Source organism: Macrobrachium rosenbergii, chromosome 2, assembly GCF_040412425.1.
Source record: "Macrobrachium rosenbergii isolate ZJJX-2024 chromosome 2, ASM4041242v1, whole genome shotgun sequence".
Classification (NCBI taxonomy): Eukaryota; Metazoa; Arthropoda; class Malacostraca; order Decapoda; family Palaemonidae; genus Macrobrachium; species Macrobrachium rosenbergii.
In genome coordinates this window covers 55,497,797-55,522,695 of record NC_089742.1, presented here as the reverse complement: position 1 = coordinate 55,522,695, position 24,899 = coordinate 55,497,797, and the positions used below count along the sequence as shown (strand labels likewise).

Sequence of the window (24,899 nt, the reverse complement as noted above, 5' to 3'; positions counted from 1 at the left end):
ATTATTATTATTAATATTAATTATTATTAATATTATTACAACCTCAGGGTTGGTATTTGTAACACATTGATTTTGGCTACATTTCTGTTGTAGCAGACACCATGTTAGCACGACTTAACTTTGGTCTAAAATCACTCATTTATCCTTATAGTTAAAAACTTAGTTCAAAAATTTATCTTTAGATTGTGAGCATTTTTAATGGTGTGATTGATATTTATGATCTTTATCTTGTTTATATTAAATAATGGTCCTATTAACAGATGCTGCCATTAAAATGTTTGTCTTTAATGAAAATTATCACTCATATGTTTGCAATGAAGTGCAGGGGAGCAAGAAGCATTTGTTTATTTATTTGTCATTCACTTACTTATTTTCCATAAAGTAGTTAGTAATATCATTTAGAAAAAATCCTTATTTGGAAAAGGAAGTTGTCCATAAAATTTTATTAGTAAAAAAACTTTATGATTGTTTCATCTTGTCTAAAAATTTTATCACTTTTGAATAAAAAACTTTACATACTGCAACTTGCAAAACTGATCACAGTATAGTAGTTTTCAATTGCAGCTCTAAGCAAACTAGGAATTTAGAATAAGTTATTGTTATATGAAAGTGTTTATCTGTTTTTTAAACACATGTAATTGTAAAGACTATGCATTTTTTAAAATTTTGTGTAGAACATTCGACTTTCTGCCCTTTAGTGGACCAGAAGACAAAAAAGGTTACTATACCATCTACAAGTTGACTCATCCTCTGTACCTCTGATCAATGTGTGTTCTTGCTAACCTGTCATTTATCAAAATCATTTAAGCCAGTGATTTTATTACATCTTCAAGAAATCAACTGATCATTAATGCAAATGTCCTACACTTACATACTTTAGTTCTTGGTTTACTGATTTTGAATGAGCCGCAAAAAATTGGGAAAGCCATTAAAAGTGATCAAACATCTTATTGGTCCACTGGGTGGAAATATTAGAAACAAAATCTAAAAAATTTCCTTTTATACTAAAAAGTTAACATATAAAAAATACTCTTGTAAAATAAAACATTGAGACCCTTATAAGGCATCTGTGCCTATCAGGGTTATAAAGGAACAAACTGTGTTCATTTTGCTGCAGGCAGCCCCTTGTTTGGATATTCTTTCTAAGATCCAGAAGAGTTTCTAGGTGTGATTCATTTTCCTGTTAATGGACTGCAATGTTGTGATGGTTAATTTTTGTAGACCACATTGATGGTGAAAAACGACAAATAGAGTCCATTATCACCAACAATTCATGAAGATAATTTTGATATGCTTTGAATCAAATTTGTGAGGTCAAGAAAGTTCCCAGGTGTCATGATGAATTTGATAATAGAGATGCATTTGGAAAACAAATTTCATATTAATTTAAAAGAAACTGTAGCTTTTAATTCCAAATGACAAAAATAATCAAACAAGGACTTGAAAGTTTGAGCACTGGTATCTTGTTAGCCTCAGTCTGGAACATGAAGACAGCTGAAGGTTCACACCATTCACCCTAGAATTTGGGGTGAGAAGTAATTGATTATTAAAACGACTTCCAGTGTGCTTTACAAACCACAAAGTCACTTTGGAAATGGGGACATTTAGAAAGAAAAGAAAGAAAACCGCTTAGAAAGTAATTTGGTCAGTATTTTTTCAAGCTGAATATAAAAAATGAAAGGAAGAATGTGGCTTTATGCTTGATATACTAAAAAAAAACAGATAACTGGAGATTGATTTCAGTGCCATGTTTCAATGTGTTGGTCCCCATTCATTGATTTTTTATTTTCTCAACATGAAGTTCATCCAAACCTTTGAATCTTATTTTTAGTCTTAATTTGAAATGTTCAGAAGTCTGAATTGAACATCTCTCTTGTAATGGGGATCAGATAAAATTACCTCCTTCTTCATGACCAGAAAGATACCCAGCAGTTCCTAACAAATTCAGTGTATCAGAGAAAATTACCAGCAGTAATCCTTTGAAAAAGAGGCTTTGCCATATCTAAAGACTGAGTTTAGTAACCTGGAGGAAACAAATGAAATTTAAAGATATGGTCTTAAGATTGACATGCAAACCCATAGTTCTTTTTTAGCTCCATATGTCAAAGACTTTACCAGCAGCACCTACCTGGGCAAAAGATAAACCTGAGTAGGACTAATGTATACCGAAGAATTGGAAAGTGCTTCTTCACCTGGTAACTGCTTCCATACAGAACTTCCCTCTAAAATAATGCCTTGATGGTACAGCCCAGAAATTAATCCCTTAAAGACCAAGTGAAGGTTTGTGTTTATGAAAATACAAATTACCTGACAAATTTGTCATTTAAGACTGGGCAATTGGGTGCTAATTGATGGGTCCATTAACATTGCTGGATAAGGGCATCCAAATTAAACTAAAGAGGTATTTTCCATTTTTTGTGTGGTATTCTTAAATTTCCTTATTCAAAGAAAGATAAATATCTTTATGTTCAGGTTATTCCCATATCCTGCATAAAATACACTAAAGACTGAAGCAGTTCTAAGAAGGGGACATTAGATTTGATACTATGTTTATATATTGTACACCCCGACAGATAAATTGTCAGTATTTTTGTGGAAACGTCAAAGTTTCCATCACCGATCAACTGTAAATTAACAAACTTTCAAAATGGAGATGCATGGAAGCACACAGAACAAATGATAGCTTGTGAGACAAAATTATGGTAGACCCAGAGCATCTCAGCCTTTCCGGTTAACCTGCATGTAGACTTGATGTTTGTCAAAAAGCCAAAATTCTGATGTGGTGTATCATACAGTTACTATTGTTGGTAAATAAAAATTTGTTTATTTTATTTATACAAATATTTATAAACCCAAAACTTGTACAACAATATATATAACAAAACTCACATAATGTCCTGGTCTGTTAAATACTGGCTCCTTGAAAACAGCTTGGTCTCACTAGATTGGGCTCTGGTTATTGGGGTCACATTGAACTTAGCAACACAATCTAGCCTCTCTGACACTTTTCACCAAAATCTTTTTATTGTTAATACTTTAAATTTAGAATGGCGCATTATAAAAATAGGGTAGGGCAAAATTTAATTTTTTATATAAAAGCCCATTTCAAAAAGTTCTTAAACTTTCCGTTATCAGCCAAAGTCCAGATTTTCAAAAAGTGATAAAATAGAACCAACGCCTGGGGATTACTAATGTCATAATGCACCAATAAAAGCCTGTTAGAAAACACTCCTTAATGTGAAGTCTGGCATCTGCTACAGAGATTACATTCCCTTAATCACTAAAGTGCCCATCACCAGTAATCTGTTAGTGAGAATTTCAGCATTGAAACCAAGATCTGTAAGAAATTTAATACTAAGAAATAGTTCACTTACTCCCATGTGTGTAATTTGTTAGGAAAAAATCATATGTACACTGTAACATTGCTTTGTCATTGATTGTAAATAGGAATTGTGATTTGAGAGAAACCTTTGCTTATTTGAGCAGTAACCATAGGTCATCGGAGGCTCTGTTATATTGCTGTAGTCCTGTTTTACATTGTGATTTTGCCAGTATCAATGTCTTTATGGTAAAACAAGTATTTTAATTGAGGTTTTTTGCCAAGTTGCACGTAGTTTATGTAATTAATATTTAAAGAAAATATCATGGTAATTGCTTCTATTTCTTACTCCACAGAATGTGAAGAGGAGACCTTATATAAACATTTTGAGAGGTGTGGTGAGATTGACAATGTACGCATCATACGAGACAAAAAGTTTTCCTCTGGGAAAGGTTTTGGTTATGTAAACTTCAAAGTAAGTGTATTATTGTGTCTCATTTACAATATTGTTGTTGGTATTTCCTTTATTGTTAAACATGATGGTGTCAGTCAAGATACACAGATGGCAAAGGAGGATGAATTTTGTTAAGATGTAAATCATACAAATGTAAAGTGAATTCCTTTGCACATTGTCATAGAAAAGTTACCATTATTTAGTATTGTTGAAGAATGGATGTTCTTGGTAGTATGCTGATGGAGTTATGTAGGCACACTGATAAAAGGGATTTTGACAAAGGAAAAATCTATTTCTGAGGAAGGTCCCGTGTCACCCGGTGAAATTCCATTACAGCACGAATTTCTAGGTATAACATTGCTAGATATACCAGAGAAAAAGAGCTTTCAGGAAAGCTGGGGTTACTACCCCAGTCGAGCGTCTTCTAGGAAGACGTCGGTATAAGGAGGGGTGAGTGAAATACCACTACCACGAAACCTACTCGAAAAGATCTCTCCCTATCAAAATCCCGGAACAGAGCGGTGAGCCGTTGCAGCCCCACACCAACACCCGCCAGGGCGGCGACACCAGCGCCACCTACCTCATTCCATGCTAGCACTAACCCCAGACTTGGCATGTGCAAGAGGGGGAGAGTACTAGGTGATCAGGGAGGGTCACCGGGTGACACGGGACCTTCCTCAGAAATAGATTTTCCTTTGTCAAAATCCCTTTTCTGAGTCCAGTCCCGTGTCAGCCGGGTGAAATAGTGATAGAGAATCATGCCAAGGCTGCAACTACCAGGAAAAAGAAATGGGGGTAATCTGAAGAAAAGGCAAAGTTTTACCAAAATAATTTTAATTAAGCAATCTCTTCCATGTAGCAAGAATACTAAGACTAAGGCATACTAAATCTAAGGCACATCAAAAAACTTAATACTATGAAACGTGGGAGGTCCCGGCACAACGGAGAAAAAGCCCCAAAAACCTTAAAATTACTTAAAAGCAAAATTGAAACATGAAAAAGCGCACAAAATAACTGCAAATATAACCTTAATACTATACACATAAACTTAGGCTAAACACGTAAGAGACAAAATCAATGAGCATTAACATGTACAGAACATATACATATATCTGGGGTGCGTGGAGCCAAATAAAACTGTCAGTACCCCATAAGAAAAACAATCATGGCATGTCAGATTACACTTTTCCATCAACAGGTACAAGAAACATCAATATGAGGAGCCAGGCAGTGAGTATAATCAACCAGGAGAATAAGCAGAAAAGTAAATGAGGCAGGCGGGCGGGGAAAGGAAAGGACAAGGATATGATTAATTAAGGTGGGAGATGACACTTCCCACAGCTATGGTAGAAAATTTCAGGGCTTCGAGCGATTTTTAAATAGTGGCGTTTAAACACTAGAGGTGATTTCAACCCGTAAATTTAGATAACTCCGAAAAGTCCATATTATGAAAGTAATTAATGGAAGTAGCAACTGCTCGAATATCATGAACCTTAGGAACTGAATCTGGGTTGGCCTGTTTAATGAAATATAGAATTTGTTGTCTTATAGCATTTAGTGAAAGAGTACCACCTTTCTCCCTGATAAAAGAGGACCCGACTTACTCTGTGGAGTTCTTAAAGGTAAGATTTAAGTGTATAAACTGGACATAAAGACTGGTCTTGAGGAAGGGCACCACCTTCCAAGGAGACCACCTGTCCTGTGGGTCTTCGTTCTTAGCTAAAAATCTAGGGTCAGGGGAAAGGAGGACCTCTCCAGACGGGAGGAAGTTCACATAATTATCACCTCTAGTGAGAGCCGACAGCTCTGAGATTCTAGCACCTGAAGCCAAGCTAATCAAAAATAAAGTCTTCCTTAACAGATCCTGATAAGAGCAATGAAAGTTATCCATCTCTGATGCTAACTTAAGGACGTCATTGAGAAACCACGTAACAGACTGTGGGCGTGATACTGGTCTCAGACGAGCGCATGCTCTGGGGATAGATGAAAAGTAGGAATCTGTAAGGTCGATTTTAAAGCCGTAAAAATACTTTCTTCAATGCTGACTTGACTGTGGTAATAGTGGCGGAGCAAGGCCTTTCTCAAACAATGATCTAAAGAAGGGAAACTCCTAAATTAGCTGTCATGATTTTGGCTTCAGATGCTTTTAGGAAGGAGGCTAATTTTTGACTGCTGAGTCATACTGTCTAATAGTAGAATCTCTTTTATCTGATTCTAAAACAGAGTGTTGACAGGGTCAATGTTAAGCTCCTTTTGGGCTGCGAATTTTATAAAGTCCATAAAACTAGGGCATTCTGAATTCTTGAGGAAGCTGACACAGTCTTGGTTTGTACTGTCTGAGTCAGAATGGGCTTGGGAATCCGAAGACTCCGTAATCCCAGTTCCTGAAGAAGAGGGAACCAATTGCTCTTCGGCCAATAGGGGGCTACTAGGGCTAATTGACCTTTGAATGTCCTGAGTTTGTGTAAAACTTTCAGCAGTAAATTTATTGGGGGGAAAAGATAAATCTTCTCCCAACTGTTCCAATCTACTGTCATTGCGTCTGTGGCGTACGCCTGAGGGTCCAGGTTGGGGGCCACATAACAGGGGAGCTTGAAGTTGCTCTCCGTTGCGAACAGATCCACTTGGAGGCCGGAACCCGGCGGCAAATCCATTTGAAAGATTCCACGTCCAGGGACCACTCCGTCTCCAGCGGAGCAGTCCTGGACAGGGAATCCGCCACCACGTTCGTGCCCCGCTGGGTGGGTGGCTGACAGGTGCCAGCCGTGCTTGTTCGCCAGGGGAGAAGATAGCAACCATTACTTGGTTTTACTCGGCCTGATTTGGAGCCGCCCCTGTTGATGCAATGAACTACCACTGCGCTGTCCAATACCAACCTGATATGAATCCGGTTGGGGGCGGATTTTCTTCAGAGTTAGAAAAGACCGCCATAGCTTCCAGGGTATTTATATGGAACTGCTGAAACATTGTGGACCACGTTCCTTGTACTTTTGTTTTGGTGAATATCCCCAGCCGCTTAGGGAAGCGTCTGTGTGAACAACTAGTGCCGGAGGGGAAATTGAAGCGGAACTGTTTTGGACAGGCCTCTGACCGAGGTCCAAGGTCGCAATCTTGTCTTTAAGATTTGAGGAATAGAGGAGACCTTGTCTCTGAGCTTGACATTGGCTCGACTCCGCCACACTCTGTTTATGTCTTTTAATTTCGCTTTTAATAGCAGGTCTGTCACTGAGGCAAACTGAAGAGATCCAAGGACCCTTTCTTGGGACCGGCGGGATGCTGATGGATTTTTGAGAATCTCCTGGTGAGAGATGCTATCTCTTTCCTCTTGGGAGGCGGAAGAGGCGTGTGAGATGACAGATCCACTGGAGACCCAACCACTGAAACCGGGACTCCGGGAGTCAGGCGGGACTTCTCTCTGTTCAGTTGAAAACCTAGCGACTCCAGGAAATTGATGACTATGGACGTAGCTTTCTGACACTCCGGAACTGTTGGTGCCCAAATTATCCAATCGTCCAAATATGCTGCTAGGGATATCCCCTCGAGACCGGAGTTGTTGTACTACCGTGTCCGCCAGCTGTGTGAATATCCTGGGCGCAATGTTCAGACCGAAGGGCATGACCCTGAAGGAGTAGGCTTGATTCCCCGAGTCTGAAACCGAGGAACTGAGAGAAGTTCCGGCGCAACCGGGACGTGATAATAAGCGTCTGAAAGATCGATAGAGGTGGTGACGGCTCCACGCGAAGTAGAGTCCGTGCCTGAGCTACGTAAGCATGCAAAATTTGTCGCATTTTATGTAGAGATTTAGACGCGACAGATCCAGGATCACTTTGCTGATCGAGGTCTTTTTTTAAGAACAGTGAATAACTTTGCTGGTGCCTTACTTTCTTTAGTCTTTTTGGTCCCTAATCTTTTAGAACCAAAAAAACCTGGTTAGGCGATCGCCTAGCCTTGGACACAATGCTGTTCTCTCAGTGGGAGGGACCGCCCTACCTGTGTTCTCTCAGTGGGAGGGGGGTTTATTCCCCTACCACGTCCAGGTCTTCCCCTTGGGGTGGTGTTGGGCTTCCCTCTGAGGGGCTTTGCCTCTTCCTCCCCTTGCAACCCTATTAAGGCCGTGAAAATAACCACGGCCCTCATATGTGGGGTTATACGCCGGTGAAGCCACATAGGAGGTGCAGCTGGTTGGACCAGCACATACTGTTGAGGTGAGCCTTGGAAGTGGAAGGCTGAGCTACTGCCGAGACCGGGGCGGCTTGGACTACCGCCTGATGGTGGGGCCTCTTATGCCTCCTGAAACGTTTGCCTCCTCTCGATTGGGGGTCGGCGATTCTGGGGTCTTACGCTTATAGGCAGAAATGCCCCAGCGAGAACGAAGACTCTGGTTGGCCGTGTAGCCTCGGCCATAACGTTACGTGACCTCCTCTTCAGGGAAGAGGTTAGGTCCCCAGATCGAGCTTTTCACGAGCTTGTTAGGCTGCGTGGCGGATGATCGCATCGGCAAAGATGAACTTCCTACCATTCCAGTCTGGCCATGATAAATTCAAACAAGTCAGACTGGAAGCCAGCCAGCAAGGACTTAGCCAAAACTTGGAAGAATGGTTCGTCCGAGCAGGAGACGGCAGTAGCTTCCGTGGAGGCATACAGGGTTCAAGGACCGGGCTAACTTAACCGAGCATCAAACTCCGCTTTCAAAAAGCTTCCGGCAGCTTGGAGCTGCTCACTGGTGCGTGGAGCGCAGAAGGGTCCAGCTTCCCGACCGTGAAAGTGGACGGGGCGTCTGTCAGAACTCATTACTTCCTGGGAATACCAGGAAGTAGGGTCTGTCTCTTAGCTGAGGTACGGATTACCATCGAAGCACTCGGGCCGTAGCCAGGCGACTTTGTCAAGCAAGGGGTGGGTAGGTTGTCTCCCAGGGCGAACATAGTAAAGTTGCCCTTGAAGGAGTCAACCGTGTTGTCTGCCTGCCACTCCGTCAGAGTGCGCAGAAGAGCCGACTGAGCTTGGTCCCTAGGGGCGATGACAGTCTCCCTAGGAACCTTGTCTGACGAATCCAAGCTTCCTCCGTAAGCCTCACGAAGCCTGGGTAAGGGCAGGAGATCGGGGAAGAACTCCAATTCCTCCAACCGTCTCGTGCCAAGACCATCAAGTGTCAGCTTGCCATCATGTTGGATGGCCCGGTCTGGCGCCAAGGGTTACCGACATCGACGCGGGGAGGTCCGCAGTGTCGGGGATAACATACTGTGGTTCGGCTGGGGGTGGGTGAGCCATTCCCGCCAGTATGTTATCATGACTGGCCAACTTCTCCAGAGATTTTATTAAATCTCGAGTCTGGGTCCTCTGTAAAACCCTTATAGAGCTGGTTTGCAAAGGCCTCTGCGTCAAAAGCAGGTTGGCGAGGAGGCTTGGTTTTGCAGCCCTCTTACTCGCGCCTTTGCTGGAGGAACCAGACTTGCTCCCGGAGGCTACAGGTCCTGAAACCTTAGCCTTGACGGGGGAAGGGCGATGCCTTCTTGGAAGTCGAGGACTTGTGGCCCTTCGCCTTCCATGAAGTCTTCAACTTCAACTTGGGGATAGCAGACGGGCTCTATCACCCAGGAGGAAGACTTCACAAAACCTGCAAAAAGAAGAGATGGATGAAGCAGGGGAGTCAAATAAAGGGGGCCCGCCCCAACAACCTCACTTACCTCACCACTTACCACCTGGTCCTGCTCTATGTTCATCGGTTCCAGGTTAAGATCAATGGCGGCTACATCCTCCGAGACCTCAGCGTAGAGGATATCCGCTTGGGGTGGCTGGGTCTCATCCGGATTTGCTGGATGATAGGGTGGCAAGGTCTTCAGGCACTCGGCGCCACCCGTGCGCCGGGGGTAGAGCAAGTCCCTCAACCTGGCGTCGAGGGCGTAGGGCTTCCCGACGGAACGTTCCTGCCAAACCCAGCCACCCAGGCGGAGGGGGATTCCAAGGCAGACTTCTTGGAAGTTTCGTCCGCCTGTAAGAAAACCAACAATTAGCTAAGAACGAAAACCATTCCGGGAACCTCATAAACAATATACAATATGAGGAGCATAAAGCGGGAGTAAAAGACTGTCACTTACCAACTCATCCTGGACAGTTGTGCAGAGAGCGAAGCAAACCTCACAACCATCAGGGTGCCAGACAACCAGGTCATCCAGTCGGACCGCACAACCAGCGTGGGTCCGGCAAACTACGTGACCGTAAGGTTGTTGGAGGGAGGCGGTGCACCCGGCTCCCCTCACAGCGAACAGTCTGTAAGTAGAAAAAGTACATAAACCTCACACCTAAGCAAACTAAAGCTGGCAAGGCCGGGAAACTCAACTACAACCGGAATACTCCGGCGGAGAAGAACTCCCTTATCATAAACTGGGCCAATAAGCTCCAAATTACATAGAGTGGAAGGTAAAGGTTTTCAGACCCCGGAGTACTCCGGGGAATGAAGAAAAGAAACCAGGAACTAACCATAAGGGCTGCCAGTAAAATAACGGCGGAGCCCCTGGTATAGAACCGGACTCACGTATATATATATATATAATAAATAAAGGAGAGTACTCCTGTAGATAAACAGACTTATCTAAAAAACAATAACAAAAATAATAACAATAACAAGTGATGGTAAAAACTCAAGAGGACGGAGGGATCCGCTCCTCTATAAAATGAAAAACCTTCGCCCTTACTTCCCGCCGGAGAAACAAGACGGGTAAAATGCTCAATATGTTCATAACATAGGCTGAAGCAATATATTTTACCGTATCAACGTAACCCGGGGGAGGCGAGAGGAATGGATAGTGATTTCGAACACGTTCGAGTAAACGAACCACCAACCCCCAATACAGTGATGCTAGGGACGATATGGGAGGGAGCGAATCCCTCAACCAACAGGAGAAGTCCTGAACTCCGGAGAAAACGCCATCTAGCGTCACCCGCGCGAGTAGAGCAAGGCTGGAGAGAGGAGGAGGGGGGAGGGGAGGAGTAGGCTACCAGGAAGGAACAGGAGACGGGGAGAAACATATCACCCGCTCAACTGCACCATACCTCCCAGACAATGAATCTTGGAAGGGTAATCTACAACTGGAAGCAACGCAACCCGAAGCCCGACTCCTACCTAGGCGAAGCCTAATATGGACCTAACCTAATATAGGCTAGGAAGAAGGGAGGAGTGCAGAAGGGAGGAGGAAGCAACAGGGAGAGAAATTTTGTGCCGAGAACCAACCGGGATCGAGAATGGCGGGCAAGGGGGCGACTAGCCTAGAGGAAACACATCCAAAGAACTCGATTCCCCCAAATGGAGGAAGAGAACCAAGGGCCTCACTCTGCCCACCGAAAAACGATCCCGGAGGAAACAGCAACAAAACTCCCTCAACCTGAACTCCCCACCCAGGGCAAGGATGGAAGCAAACAAGCCTACTCCACAAAATAACCATCACACATAAAAAACTAAAAATGTGCTCAATAGAGGCGTAGCCTACCTCGGGAAGCAGTTAGATCTGAGGCTGCGCCAGCACTGAGGTAAACCACCCAATAAAATAATAAAAATAAAACTAAAAGAGAGCACCATCTTCAAGCAAAAATTAATTAGCCTAGCAAGACCAAAAATAAACAGGAACCCAACCTGGAGGGGTACCTAGAACAGGGCATCACGCCCACAAAGGCCCGATAGGCCAATTGAATGTAATTCATGGGGAGCCACCGCAAGGAACCACCAGGAAGGAGGAACCAAGGGGCAAAATCTATCTATAACGACGAGAGACAACTCCAACTGAAAAGAACAGAAGGAGTCGCCTCGCGGGTCGACTTTATGGCTGGCGGGGACGCCGTGGCGACATAATAAGATCTCAATATTTATGAAAATACAGAGACCGTAACAGCCAAAAAATAGAACAAAACCCCACAAGAAGATGGTACTTAACTTTGAAATGGTAAAGCTGTCAAGACGCCATCACAGATGCAAGAAAATTCAAATAAAATGAGGCTAGTACACAAAGAACAAGCGAATTCACGTGCTAGAAAATGGAATGAGTGTGAGTGGCGCTGGTGTGGCCGTCTGGCGGGTGTTGGGTGTGGGGGCTGTCATGGCTCACCGCTCTGTTCGGGGATTTTGATAGGAGAGATCTTTCGAGTAGGTTTCCGTGGTAGTGGTATTTCACTCACCCCTCCTTATACCGCGTCTTCTAGAAGGCGCTCGACTGGGGGTAGTAACCCCAGCTTTCCTGAAAAGCTCTTTTTCTCTGAGTATATCTAGCAATGTTATACCTAGAAATTCGTGCTGTAATGGAATTTCACCGGCTGACACGGGACTGAACTCAGAAAATACTGCGTGATTCTTACATAGCATTTAAAACTCTTAAATTCTGCTTGCATTTTTTACTCTGTAAATACATAAAATACCATTTATTAACACTTTGGCAAGCCATATAGAATATTTTTAGAAGTGGTGGAGCTTATTTGATTTGGCATACTTCTCATTATATTTATTTTATTTCAAGAGTAATATGGCCCTTATTTCTGTCTAATTCTTAATTACCGTATATAAAAAAGTTAAAGTAGACAAATTGATTTGCATGTGTTGACCATTCACTTGTGGTGGTACATTATAGCAAGGTATCCTTACTCAGTTTATGGCTCAACCTGCTCACTTCCTTGTAATGCAAGTTAACATGACCCTTGAATTGGCTAGTTAGCTTAAATAGAGCAGAGTGCCCACATGTGAAAACAGAAAGCTGAGAGGGGAGGGTTGGAGAAAAATTAAATATAGATTAGTTAAAAATTATTTAATGAGTAAATGGTACTTTAAAAAGTTGATACTGTAACAACTATGACCTCTTACTTTGTTTTTTCTTCAGTGCAGCACTGAAGACAAATATGATGATGATAAAGTCAACTATTAGGTATTGTATAAATTTTATATGAACTTATACGACAGTTTCAGGAAAATTTTCGTGCTCCACATGAAAGAAAGTGGAAGCCTTTAAGAAGTAGTAGTCATTTATTGCATTTTTATTAGGAGAGTTTAATGTCGTGAGTTGTTATTTTATCTTGACCCTGCAACAGAACAAGGGCACATTTGAGCTCTTATGTTTGGCTACTTCCATGTTTGAAGGTCAGTCTTGGGAATTGTTTATGCGGGCCTTTCTATAAATATAATTTGGAGCAATGTTTGTTTCTAGTCCAAAGTGCATTCTGAACTGTTTGCCACCACCAGGTTCTTAACAGAATTGATGCCACCCGTAGCCATGCAACTCATTCTTGTGGTTTATGACAGCACTAACACCTTCATGATTGCCTGATGACGGTATTGACATGGAAGCATCTCACCCTAGACCATAATTGATTGGTTTATCTTGGTGAGGACTTGGGCCCTGTTGTGAAAAACTTTGACCACTCCCTAGCAGAACAACAAGTGGTATATGTACAGAAAAGCAGGCCAGTACCTCAAACATGGTTTATTTTTACATATGCTTTTTGGAGTTTTTGTTCTACTTCCTCTGGTTGCCAGTTCCAAGAGCAGCTATGTGGTAATAGAATCTCTTTAATGTTGTATCCCTAAAAAAAATTTGTTAGCAAGAACAAGTGCTCTATGTTATCACTGATGCTGATAACAATCCTGCATCAAATGCATAGGAACTTAGCTGATAGAAGAATCTTTATGACTTTCATACAGCTCCTTAAGGTATTTTAACAATATTTTATCGTGTCATGGTATTGAAATTTGCATCAATGGAGAATAGGGAATCCCATCTGTATGACAAACAGTCTCCATGAAGGTGAAGACCAAATGAAATCTAGGCTCACCTCAACAGATTACGGTCCTTCCAGGACCTATTGGCAAGACAAAGTAATTTGGGTCGTAACCAAAAAAATTTCCTTCAGGTTATATTTCTAGTAATGTAACCTAGCTCAGTTAATCAGTACGTTACCAGTGCCATAAGGGAAAAAACAGGCACTAAAAAAAAAATAATATAGTAGTAAGCTTTCTTCCAAGGAATGGACACCAACCTTCGGTCATTTCCTGTTATATTTTGTTGATATTGTCAGTCTTTGAAGGAAATTTTTCCCCCATCAAAGAGTAGCAAGATAAATGGTCCTTGACCACCTCAGTGCACTTCTTATTTTATTTGTAATATTATGGGTTATGTTTAATTTGATAAGTTATATTTGTGGTTGAATTTGATGGCACAAACCTGTTTTACTTGGGCGCCTGCCTCTCAACCAATAAACAGTCAGCTTGAGGTATTGAAACCATTTTTCAAAGTGACCCATAAAGGAATCTTAATGTTGCTGGAACCCTTATAAGTTTTCAAAAGTTTTGAATAGCTTACCTTCCATCCCTCCTGTAAAGTAAAGTTTGGATCGAGTCTGCTACTTGCATTGAGCCTTGCATGGCACACAGTAGATGGTGTTAAAGGCTGCATTTCATTCTGCATTATAGTTTTCATCTGTTCCCTTGGCCTTTTATTACTAGGTGTCTAACTTCTTCACTTTCACCTTGCTCTAATTTTCACTTTCCATTAAAAGAAAAATTTGTCTGGGAAGCTCTGTGAGGGACTAGAAATGTAACTCAGTCTTGTTAAAAAAATTTATCATGATAATAATAAAAATGCAAATGAAAGTGACATTAAGATAAGTAGTAGTATATCTAAGAAAAAATATTTATATAAGTTTTTTTTTTTATATGAGTGCTTGGATCTGATTTGATTACCAAATATTCTTGTTCCAGGTGATTGATAACAAGGATGGTGAACTAGCTTTCCAAGCACAGTATTGCAATTAACACTTTTCTCTAACAGTATTGTATATACTCTGCTTTTCCATGTCTCAAAATTTGAGGAATGTTGCTCATTGTAAAATAAACAAATGTTTATCTTAAAAATAAGTAATTAGCTTGACTTGTGTTAGAGGGTGAAAAAAGGGTAGTCAAACATGATTTCTGGAGCACAACCTGGGGACTCGTGAACTCATGGGCAGACCATAGTGTAATGAAAATGGCCGAATTAGGCTGTTGCCACATCTGGGGAAGTGAGACGTAGAGCCTAGGTAATTGTTGTAAGACAGGAGAAAGAGCCCTCCTGTCCTGAGTCCTTTATATTCTATCACTGTGCCAACAAGCACTGTTCTGGCTGAGGCCAACTATAAGAGAATTCTTTGTAATTGGTTGGTCTGTCTTATGGAGCCCTGGGGGACCATGAGAGTGTGGCTCCTTTGAGGAAGAACAGCGACTACCAAAAATAGGTTTCTCTTAGTGCATCAAAGCCTGCTTTTTAAGGATCATGTTGAGGATACTGCCTTAATTTCTTCTTTCCTGGCTGTCCAACTTCATGTATTATGTCCTGTTCCAATTTCCATCTCTCATTTAATGACATATCCTGTGAGCTAGCCTAATGAGGTATTGGAAATATTTCTGTTTAGGAAAACATACAATAATAATATGATAATTATATGATAATAATAATACACTAATCTGAACCTGTGAGTAAAAACTTATCAGTAACTTAATTTAGACAAGTAGAGGTTTGTAGTACAGTATGTGGACTGTTAGAATTAAATCAGCCTTAGGGTCATGAAAGAATGTGTGTGTAGTTTTGAAGGATTAGTTCATTCATATTTCTCTTAACAGTATACTGTATATATGTTTCAGTCATCAGATGCAGTTGAGGTTGCACTCCAGCTTGATGGAAAACTGTTCTCGAAACGAAACTTGAGAATTCAGCGTTGTGTGAAAAAAGTAAGTTTTTGCATATAATTTTCATTATCCCATGCTTTTATATTTCACATATTGAATAAAGGTTATTTATTAAAAACAATTATATTGAATTCAAGATTATCAGGCTTAAATCAAAGTTCAACCATATGTGAAGGGCTTGTTTTATTGGAAAAATATTGTAAGATATTTTTGAAATACAGTACTTTCGTCATTATCACCTTCAGTGCTGAATGAAACCAGGGTTCTCTGTGAAATTCTACAACATGTCATTACTTTATCTTCCACAAATATCCACTCATCTCCAGGTCACATGTTGAATAATGATTAAAAAAAATATTGAATTCAAGATTACTAAGATTGAATCTGAGTTCAACCATATGTGAAGGATGTTATTTGGTAAAATCATCAGCCATAAGAAGCATCTGCCACAGACCTAAGGCTAAAGATTCTTCATCAGACTCCTTCAGCCAAGTAATGGCAGTTAATGATAGGACACCTGTCTTCCCAAGAGGCAGGTACTATAGGGCTGCTTCAAATGAAGTCCCTGCAGTTGGAGCATCTAAGATAAATTTTGACTGTGACTTTCATTATGCCCACCTTGTTGCTCAGAATTAATTTTCTTAGCTCTCCAGTGGTGCTAAGACCCAGGAACTTCTGAACTTGTGCTCTTCATGGTTGCTTCAACACCTAGTAAGGGAGGATTCCTTCATGGTCAGCAGATGACAGAACCTAATTTGAATTGAAAAAGAAGTGCCATATCACCTTGCAGGCACTGGTGGCGGTTTTCCTGGTTCTCTTAATTATTTGTGACATTTATACAAGAAATTCATTTGTAGTTTTTACCATCAACTCCACTGTCACTGAGATCCAGTAAGGAACATATGAACCCCTATTCCAGCAAGCGGAGGAAATTGCCTTCGACACCGAGACTTACAAGGCCTCATGAAATTCTGCCCTTCGTGTATTTCCACTCCTACAATTCTCCACTCATCTTCCCCTCCTGTCACATAGATTTCATTCAATTATGTCTGGGTCCTCCACCTCCTTTGGTGGCTGAGCCCAGCTGTCATTATCATGCACTTGTCTCTGTAGGTTTGTGCAAAGGACGCGTCCAAGTCATCTCTGTCTCCTGTTCATTGTTATAACTTCTATTTGTGGAATTTCTGTTATGTAATACACTATGTAATGTAGTGTGATGAATCTGAAACTCTTAGTGATATTAGGTTAACTGTACTATTTTCAAATAGTAGGATTTTCACATACTTGTTGAACTCAGTCTTCACACACCTGTTTAACTCATGGTTACATAATGGGTACCTCTCATAACTAATCCATGTACAGTATTCAGAGAATACAGTACATCAGCTTTGAAGCATACTTTGCAACGGCCAAAATTTTATCCAACAGCAAATGATAGGTTGTAGATACAAATCCATGAAAGGAACTTCATCAAAATATTTTAACTTTTTCCTTTTAATTACCCAAGTGCAAACTTATTTAAACATGTACTTTAGTTGATAACATTTATTTTTTTTATATAAAAAGAAAGCCTTAGACCTGCTCTGTGAAAGTTTGGATGCTTAGTTCTAGCAAGAGTAAACTGTTTGATAATCAGGACAGAAAGTATTTGAAAATTTTGTGTAAATTATTTTCTCTCATTATTAAAATTTAACATGCTCCCCATTTTTGGGGAAAAAAATTTTTTTTTTTCAGTGCCCCATTGTCGGATTTATTTGAATTAACGATATTGTTTTTAGGTAAAGAAGTTCCAAAAGAAAGGCCAACTGCTGCCTCAAGACGGACAATCACTGGGCTTCATGAAAGTTAAAGGGTCATCAAGAATGAGTTTGAAGTTCATGAAAAACAAAAAGAAAGAAAGTAAAGGTAGACATCGTGGCAAGGGTCAGAGAAACAACACACAAAATAAGAATCAGGGCAAATTTTCAGGTCAAGAGATGATCCGAAGTAGTCAGTTTAAGAAGGTAAGTAATGCTTGTTTGTTTGTATTCAGGTGTAACATGTATTTGCCTCAGTTTTCAGAAATTTGTTTACAAATTAATTTTAAAAACCTAGCTATTTAGATATTGCAGTTGATGTTTTCGTTAAGCAAGCAAGGGCATCCAAATATAAGTAATCTGTAAAATATTTAACATTACTATTGCAAAATTGAAGTCATGCATTTGGCATGATGACGTCACACAAGCAGAACACCGTAATTGTAAATTTACCACCAAGGGCAGGGTGTTTTGTTGCAATAAAATGTTTGTGTGGCACTATATTAACTGACGGTTTCATAGGTTACAGTACAGTATATATACATGGTATATTAGTGATTGTGCATTAGTCAAACTTATTGTAGGGGTTGGTAACAATTCTTTTTGTTATTTCTTAGCTGTGAAGTAGCTAGCATTGTTTGAGGCAGTTGTGTATACTTTAGTTTAATAGTTGACATTTTAATGCCTCCAGTTGGGGGTGGGAGGAATCTAGTTCACCCGTTTGTTTGTATTTGTGTCTGTCCATCATCTGTTAATTCTTGTAAGGACTATCACATTAATACTATCTTTGAAGATAAAGTCTTCAGACTTCACACACATCATCTATTGGTGATGAGGATTCACACTGCATGTGGTGGATATGAGCTCAAGGGATCATTATGTTGATATAATGTCCTGAAAAATAATGTATACTTTGTTAAATTATTTTTCTTTTTATTTTTACAATAAAGTGATTCACTTAATGACAATGGCTAAAAAGGGCAACCATATTTTTCAGTTGCTGGTGTGAATTCAATGAGGCAGTTGTTCATTTAATTTTTTTGTTTGATATTTACATGTTCATCTTTAGCTGTAAGCCAAAATATCTACATGCCAAAACTGTGGTAACCAGTATTTGAATAATTTTATGATTGTTTAAAAAACATATGACTTCACTATTAGTGGTAAATCCAATCAGTTCTTTTTTATACTGTATTCAGTTGGCACTTCAGTAAATAAGGAACTCGTCAAAACTTAATTGGGAGTTTGGATTGATCATAATTCCATTTAATTTTTCCATCATGTGTAATGAATGAATTGAGGTACCTGAGGTAATTCTATTAGTAGTGATACCCAGCTTTTAAAGATATGCAAATTTATACAAAATAGAGCCTACAGCTATTTGTAGGTCTCAAAGGATTATTTCCTTTGTTTTAATCAAGCTGTATAAAAAAGTAATATGTATTATTTAAAAGAAACTGGATAACTAGATTTAGACAGTACATTATCCACTTATAACTGTCAAATTGAAAAGAATTCATTAGATCAGTTGAAATGACTTCCGTAGATCATTTGCATTGAAAATGTCTTTTTCAGGATGTGAACTGCAGTTCAGCAGATTTTTGTAGGCAGTTTCACTAGTAGAGTTTTCCTTTTTTTTTCAGATGCAAAAGAGTAAGAAGAAGCCAAGTAAAGAGGAAAAAAGAAAACATTTCATTTCACACCTTTTAACTGGCTCTAAACCCATGAAGAAGAAGGCAGCATAGAAGACTACTTACCTTTTCTCGACTATCCAGCAAAACCAGTTGAAGTACTTTAATCCTAATACTACTACTACTACTATGTCTGCCATGTAATAAATATTCTTTTCTTTAGTACTGTGTTTTGATGTATTGTACAAAGTAATCCCAACACTTTCCTAAACAAAGGAAAAAATAAATCCATTTTCAAGTAAAACATAATATTCTGTTTTCAAGGGGAATATTTATACCCTGACAACAAGAATAAAAATGAAGCTTTTATTTTTCTTTATTTGCAAGAATTAACTAAAAATATATTTTGCTTCAAAAATGAAAGAAAGGTCGCTTAAAACTTCAAAAACAACAAATCTAAACAAGCAGCTTTTCAATTTCCTGATGCATCATTGTGATTTGTGGTTTAAGTTGAGATCCTTCGTTTGCCATGACAGCACATGCCATCACCGGCCGAGACACACCACATGCACGACCAAGTGCAGTTTTGGACCTCACAAATACATATGGCACATTTTTATCTTCACAGAGCAAGGGCAGATGAAGAAGAATTTCCAAAGGTTCCGTATCTGCCGCCATGATTATCATCTCTGCCAAACCACGGTTCAGAGCCTTGAAGAAAAACAATCATTAAGTGGATAAAAATACATTTAGAAGCTTAATTCTACCAATATAAATTTAGAAGATTAATTCTGCCAATATAAAAGTTAAATTTCATCTACATTATATCTGTACAATTTTTTGTGGTACAAATAATGGAGAAATCAAAAGCAAAGCCCACTTCCTACAGTGTAGTGAAAGACGCCTGACATAAAAGCAAAATATACATAGCATCATCTGTCTTTATACACTATTTTAATTAGTTGTATTTCCAGCTCTTAAGATGAAACACCTTACCTTGGTGGCTTCATTAGCCCCCTTCTTCAGCTGCTGGTAATTGGTAGCCTGCTGAACCAAGTTCAACAATTTCTGAGTAAGCGTTGCATCAGCCAATGGGAAGGCTTTTGGGTTAACTTCAGCTTCACCCTGTGAAAGGGTGAAAGATGTTCACAGTTCTATGAGTGCTGTATTATCTAAAGATAACTGGAATCACTGCAAGAAACTTTCTGGACAGTATTTAATCTTTGTCGGATTCTGAGATTTTTCAAATGTAAATACTGCAGCAACAATACTTGCAACTGAAAAAGACATGCAGACTTCAACTATTTTAACAAAACGAGCTTTACTTTCGAGCAAATCGGAATATTACTGTATACTAATTAATTAGCAACCAACATTCAATACACCAATATAAAATATATTACAGCTCAAACCCAGGAGGATACAAACCTTCAAAACCAAGAAGGTTACTAACCGAAGTCCATCCAAAAAGATCAAACTTGTTAAAAAAACAGGTTTTGATGTAGGAAAAGCCTATTTTTGGTAGTTGCTGTTCTTAAGTTACAACTTAAGTAGATTAGCCTACTCTCAAAAAATAATCCCCTCCAAAGCAATACAAAGCACAACTTTTCCAGGTTGAAATACATATCAAAAGGTTAGTCAACAGAAACTAAAAGTTGAACAAAGCTACGTCTCAGACTTGTATATCAGGAATAAAAAATGGGCTTAATAATATGGTCATAAAGGAAGCAGAGAGAGACCAAGGCAAAAGGAAGAGAGAACAGGGTGGTTTTTTGGAAATACAAAATGGGAAAAATCCCAAAAAGTAAACAGTAGTCAGAGGCAAAAATGGACAAAAAATAAAATGCACAGACAAGATAGAGAATATGAAACTTCTACAAAACCTGTATCACAATTCTCTCTGTAAAAACAAAATAATTAATACATAATATGGAACTGGACAACAGGAGTGGAGTCTTTATAATGATTATATTTGGAAAAAGAAAGATTATATTTAGAAAAAATCAGAATGGAAAAATACAGTAAAATAGTTAGGAGGGGAAAGAGTAGGTTTCAATGTGGAGGCTTGGAAGGTTGAATGCAGATTACTAGCTATGACAAAATGTCGATTAACTGACCATAAAATGTATATGGGTGGGCCAACATAATCCATATTGTACATGGTTTTATGAAGAACAGAAGTGTTTTGACAAGTTGGACTTGAAGGACTTTATAGAGCACATGGCAAAATTTACAGACTGAGCAGAACCACTGACAATTGAGAAAATGAATGAAAATGGTAAAGTAGTATTTAATACTCAACAGTGACAGCAAAAAGTAGTTCTGAAAATGACAAAGGGTAATATCACTGAAGTTCAGTGATACTTAGGGAAGAGGGTCCAATGGGGGGCAGCAAAGCCCGCCCAGCCAAGTCAGGGGATGGTGCCGTAAGTCAGGTTAGGAAGGTAATTTCTGGTTAGGTCAGGGAGCAACACTCTACTGAAGGTTAGGTTACTGTATTGAAGGAACTGACTTTCTGTCTCTCAATTGGTTAGCTTTGTATGTAAAACATAAATAAAAGGCGGTAAATATTCCAGTCAAGGACTGGTGGGAACCAGGCTGCGGAAGTAGTCTCCAGTTCAACTGTCTGGCGTAAGCTACCACTTAGTTGTAGTAGCCTAGGCATTTAAGATGGAGTACAATTTTACCAATCATACCTTTACCTAACATCAGATTCACCTTTTCCCAACCTAACCTTAGACGTCATACTCTAGCCTGGCAAGGAGGGAGAGTGTGTTTCACTCACTGGAACCCCTTAACCTAAGATACCATGGCCATACCCTACCTGGCCCAGGGAGCAGGGGCTTCAGCACCCCTAGACCCTTCCCTAACCCAATTACAGTAGGTTTAAGTCGTGAACCCTTTAACTGCATATTCCCTAATATATTGGGGTGAAACAGGAATAAGCAATTCAAATCATAAACCCACACTAGCTTTGCCTTGACCACATTCCACGAATAGCCTCGAGGGACATAAAATAATGCAAACTCCTAAACTAGGCTATGCTTCTCTGGGTTGTACAACCTACTGCTGTCATTCTTCTAGTAATGCATATGTGCACTAGGTCTCTCCAAATGAGATTGGAGTGGTAGTTAACAAATAAAATTAATGGGAGACTTATAGTGGGCGGCCTTTCAAAGGAACCGCACGTCGGGCTAAATGTCTCAAGCTTACCATTTCAATAACGAGACGTACAGGACTCAGGCACCTCAATTACTGGAATGCTTTCTGTTTTATCGGCAAGCCCTCCGCGAACAGGTGTTCTTCGCTTCCTTGGGCACAAATTTTCTACAAGGTTCTACAGCGTTGACGTTCCCCACGTGGAAACCTCCAGGACTTGACCACACGGAAAGGAAGTGATAAAACGTTGAACGACAGCGTTGAAGTCCTAGTAGTAGTAAAGGGAAAATTTCCTTGCAACGACTCCCCCTCGCTCTTTTTTGTTTCTGCGTACACTTTTCAAAATTATTTCTCTATAGCTACGTATGCTTTCAGGTATTATTTTGCAAACTACCCATAACTTCTTACGTTATTCCAGCTTCATTGTTTCTTATCATATTGTTAATCAGAGCATTTTTCTCTAATAAAGATGTTATGTCATGTAAAATGTGTATCTTTTGAGTGTGGCACCCATATTGTCTTAGTTAAGGGATGCGCATATGTTAAAAGGGGTTTTGGTAAAATAATTGCGTCTACTCTACACAATCTCTCCTAATCATCGATATTTGTCACTAGCAGTTTTTAGACGAAAATTAATAAAATAATGCGAAAATATGTTTTCAGAAATATGGCGCTTACACCTGGAAAAAACTTATTACTGTAGATAATAATTAAACTGGCAAATTTCTAAATTTCTAAATTTATCCATTTGAAAGATACTTCCTTGTCATGATTTTACGAAATTATTTGTAAACTCTTTAGTGACCTCTGAAAACCATTTGTGTTATATTACATTCTCACACACACACATACTGTTTATATATATATATATATATATATATATATATATATATATATACTGTATATATATATATATATATATATATATATATATATACATATATATATATGATTATTATATATATGATTATTATCACTTTTGTACGTGATTCATTTATCACACATTACCACAGGTGAAAATATAAGAAACAGGGTGTAGGTCTGACCAGTTTCGACTTTATTTCCAAGCCATTGACGAAGGACTGATAGGAGTGTGAGAAGTCACAAATATATATATATTTGTGACTTCTCACACTCTGTATCAGTCCTTTGTCAATAACTTGGAAATAAAGTTTGTCCGGTCAGGACCTATTTTTCACCTGCCTTACATATATATTATATATATGGTAATATATATATATATATATATATATATATATATATATATATATATAAGACAATCATACCTATCTTCATTCAGAAAACATTAAGCTTTTATTCTCTATTTTCGCCTTTTACCCGCAATCCCAATAATTATTCACTTTCCAAAACTCACATTTGTTTAAAAAATCTTTAATACAAATTATAAAAATTTTACAGAAACCCAAATCTTGATCAATAGCATCGACATTTCAACCACATTACTCTGAAACACAGCATTCTTCCAAAAACACGTCGAAAGAGCCCCAAAAAAAAACTCACAGCCCTGAATTTTCTTTAGTTATAGTTATTGCTGACTCAGCCACATGTGTCATAGCTTTAAGAACACAAAATTCCTAGTTCTGTTTCCTGTTCTTGGCTTCTTCGATGTCGTGGAAAAGAACCCTGCAAGAAAAGATTTCTGGAGGTGAACAAAGATGACCTTGTAAGGACTGGAGAATGAGCGACATACTGGCTGGGTGTTTACTGGTTTATTGGTGGTTCCTTACTGACAACTCAGGATTCGAGTCAGGAACGGCAGGAATCAGCGAGGCGGCGAATGGTCTGTCGGCGCATGGGTCGTCATCTTGGGTCGGCCGGGTCCTTCGGGTCACCCGGGGTCACCACTTTACAGGTGCAAAAAAAAAAAAAGGTAAAAGAGAACTACCCGTTAAAGAACTTTTTTTTTTTTTTTTTGCACTCTTACAACCTCTCTCTCAATGCCGCGAGGCAATCGTCTCAACCACACTGGGGACAAAGCCACCGCTAAAAACTGCACAGTCGATTCCCACACACAGTATGTAATGCAATAAATAGTCGCTTTATGTAATTAGGGTAATATAAAAGTAAGTAGTTTGCTTACAAGGAGGCAGGTTTTCAAAAGGTAATGCAACTGAATGAAACAAGAAAATATATAGAATCAGTAGATATATCAATTAGGCTACATTTTAATGTGATTTGTGTTAATTGGTTTAGTCATAATTTACATTTATCGTCATCAGCTTATTTCTGATGCGTCAATCATATGAACGTTAAAAGTAAATCGAGAGCAAAGAGAAAATAAAATTACTGTATTGTGTTCAGCATGAAATAATATTACATATGACCGCCAAATGATTTTTTATTTATAAACTGATCACGTGTTTGGAATGTCTAGATAGATCGAGTATAAATTCTGAAAAGTATTGCGAAACGCACCTTTTGGTCGGAAAAGCTAGGTTATTTAGAGCATTTCAAGATAACATAACAGATAAATTGAAAACGCCTCAGGGTAAAATAATTCGTTCTTATTATTCTCTTAAAATTCAGGTCTTTTATTCATTTAGTTTTATATCTGCAAAAAAGCGCGGTATGTAGCTTACATTCTCTTTATCGGCAACCTAAAATGACATAAATCGGTGTCGGGTGAGAAAGCAAAATATTCACAAGAACAGTAAGAAAATGCCTATTATTACCAAAGCACTCATGATTTAATTTTACTTAGATGGCGTTACATAAAAACCCTTAAGCGCTTGATTTACTTTTACCCATTGGCTATTTAAAAGGTTTTCTGAATTTCAGTCGGGAAAATAAGATTTTTTAATACATTTATATAAATTTTTAAGAT

General features: G+C 39.1%; 2 protein-coding genes across 2 annotated transcripts; one reads left to right on the top strand and one right to left on the bottom strand.

The window, feature by feature from the left end:
• Positions 1 to 3,629: 3,629 nt before the first annotated feature.
• Positions 3,630 to 19,117, top strand: LOC136847267 (uncharacterized). Its single transcript, XM_067118797.1, has 4 exons — positions 3,630 to 3,794; positions 15,424 to 15,510; positions 17,247 to 17,471; positions 18,908 to 19,117. Exons 1-4 carry the CDS (start codon positions 3,645 to 3,647, stop codon positions 19,007 to 19,009), a joined length of 564 nt encoding a protein of 187 aa, XP_066974898.1. The 5' UTR covers positions 3,630 to 3,644; the 3' UTR covers positions 19,010 to 19,117.
• Positions 19,118 to 19,351: 234 nt separating this feature from the next.
• hoip (NHP2-like protein 1 hoip) lies at positions 19,352 to 21,641 on the bottom strand. Its single transcript, XM_067111120.1, has 3 exons — positions 21,630 to 21,641; positions 19,892 to 20,020; positions 19,352 to 19,606 (listed from the first exon to the last, which is right to left on the bottom strand). The coding sequence occupies exons 1-3, from the start codon at positions 21,639 to 21,641 to the stop codon at positions 19,352 to 19,354; spliced, it is 396 nt and encodes a 131-aa protein (XP_066967221.1).
• Between the last annotated feature and the right edge of the window lie 3,258 nt (positions 21,642 to 24,899).

Bases quoted from the DNA above. Each gene is read 5' to 3' on its own strand.
- LOC136847267 (XM_067118797.1), top strand. From the start codon at position 3,645: ATGGTAATTGCTTCTATTTCTTACTCCACAGAATGTGAAGAGGAGACC. The intron at 3,795-15,423 runs GTAAGTGTATTA...TATATGTTTCAG, and splicing joins TTGGTTATGTAAACTTCAAA to TCATCAGATGCAGTTGAGGT. The intron at 15,511-17,246 runs GTAAGTTTTTGC...TATTGTTTTTAG, and splicing joins TTCAGCGTTGTGTGAAAAAA to GTAAAGAAGTTCCAAAAGAA.
- hoip (XM_067111120.1), bottom strand. The intron at 19,607-19,891 runs GTAAGGTGTTTC...TTTTTCTTCAAG, and splicing joins GGGCTAATGAAGCCACCAAG to GCTCTGAACCGTGGTTTGGC.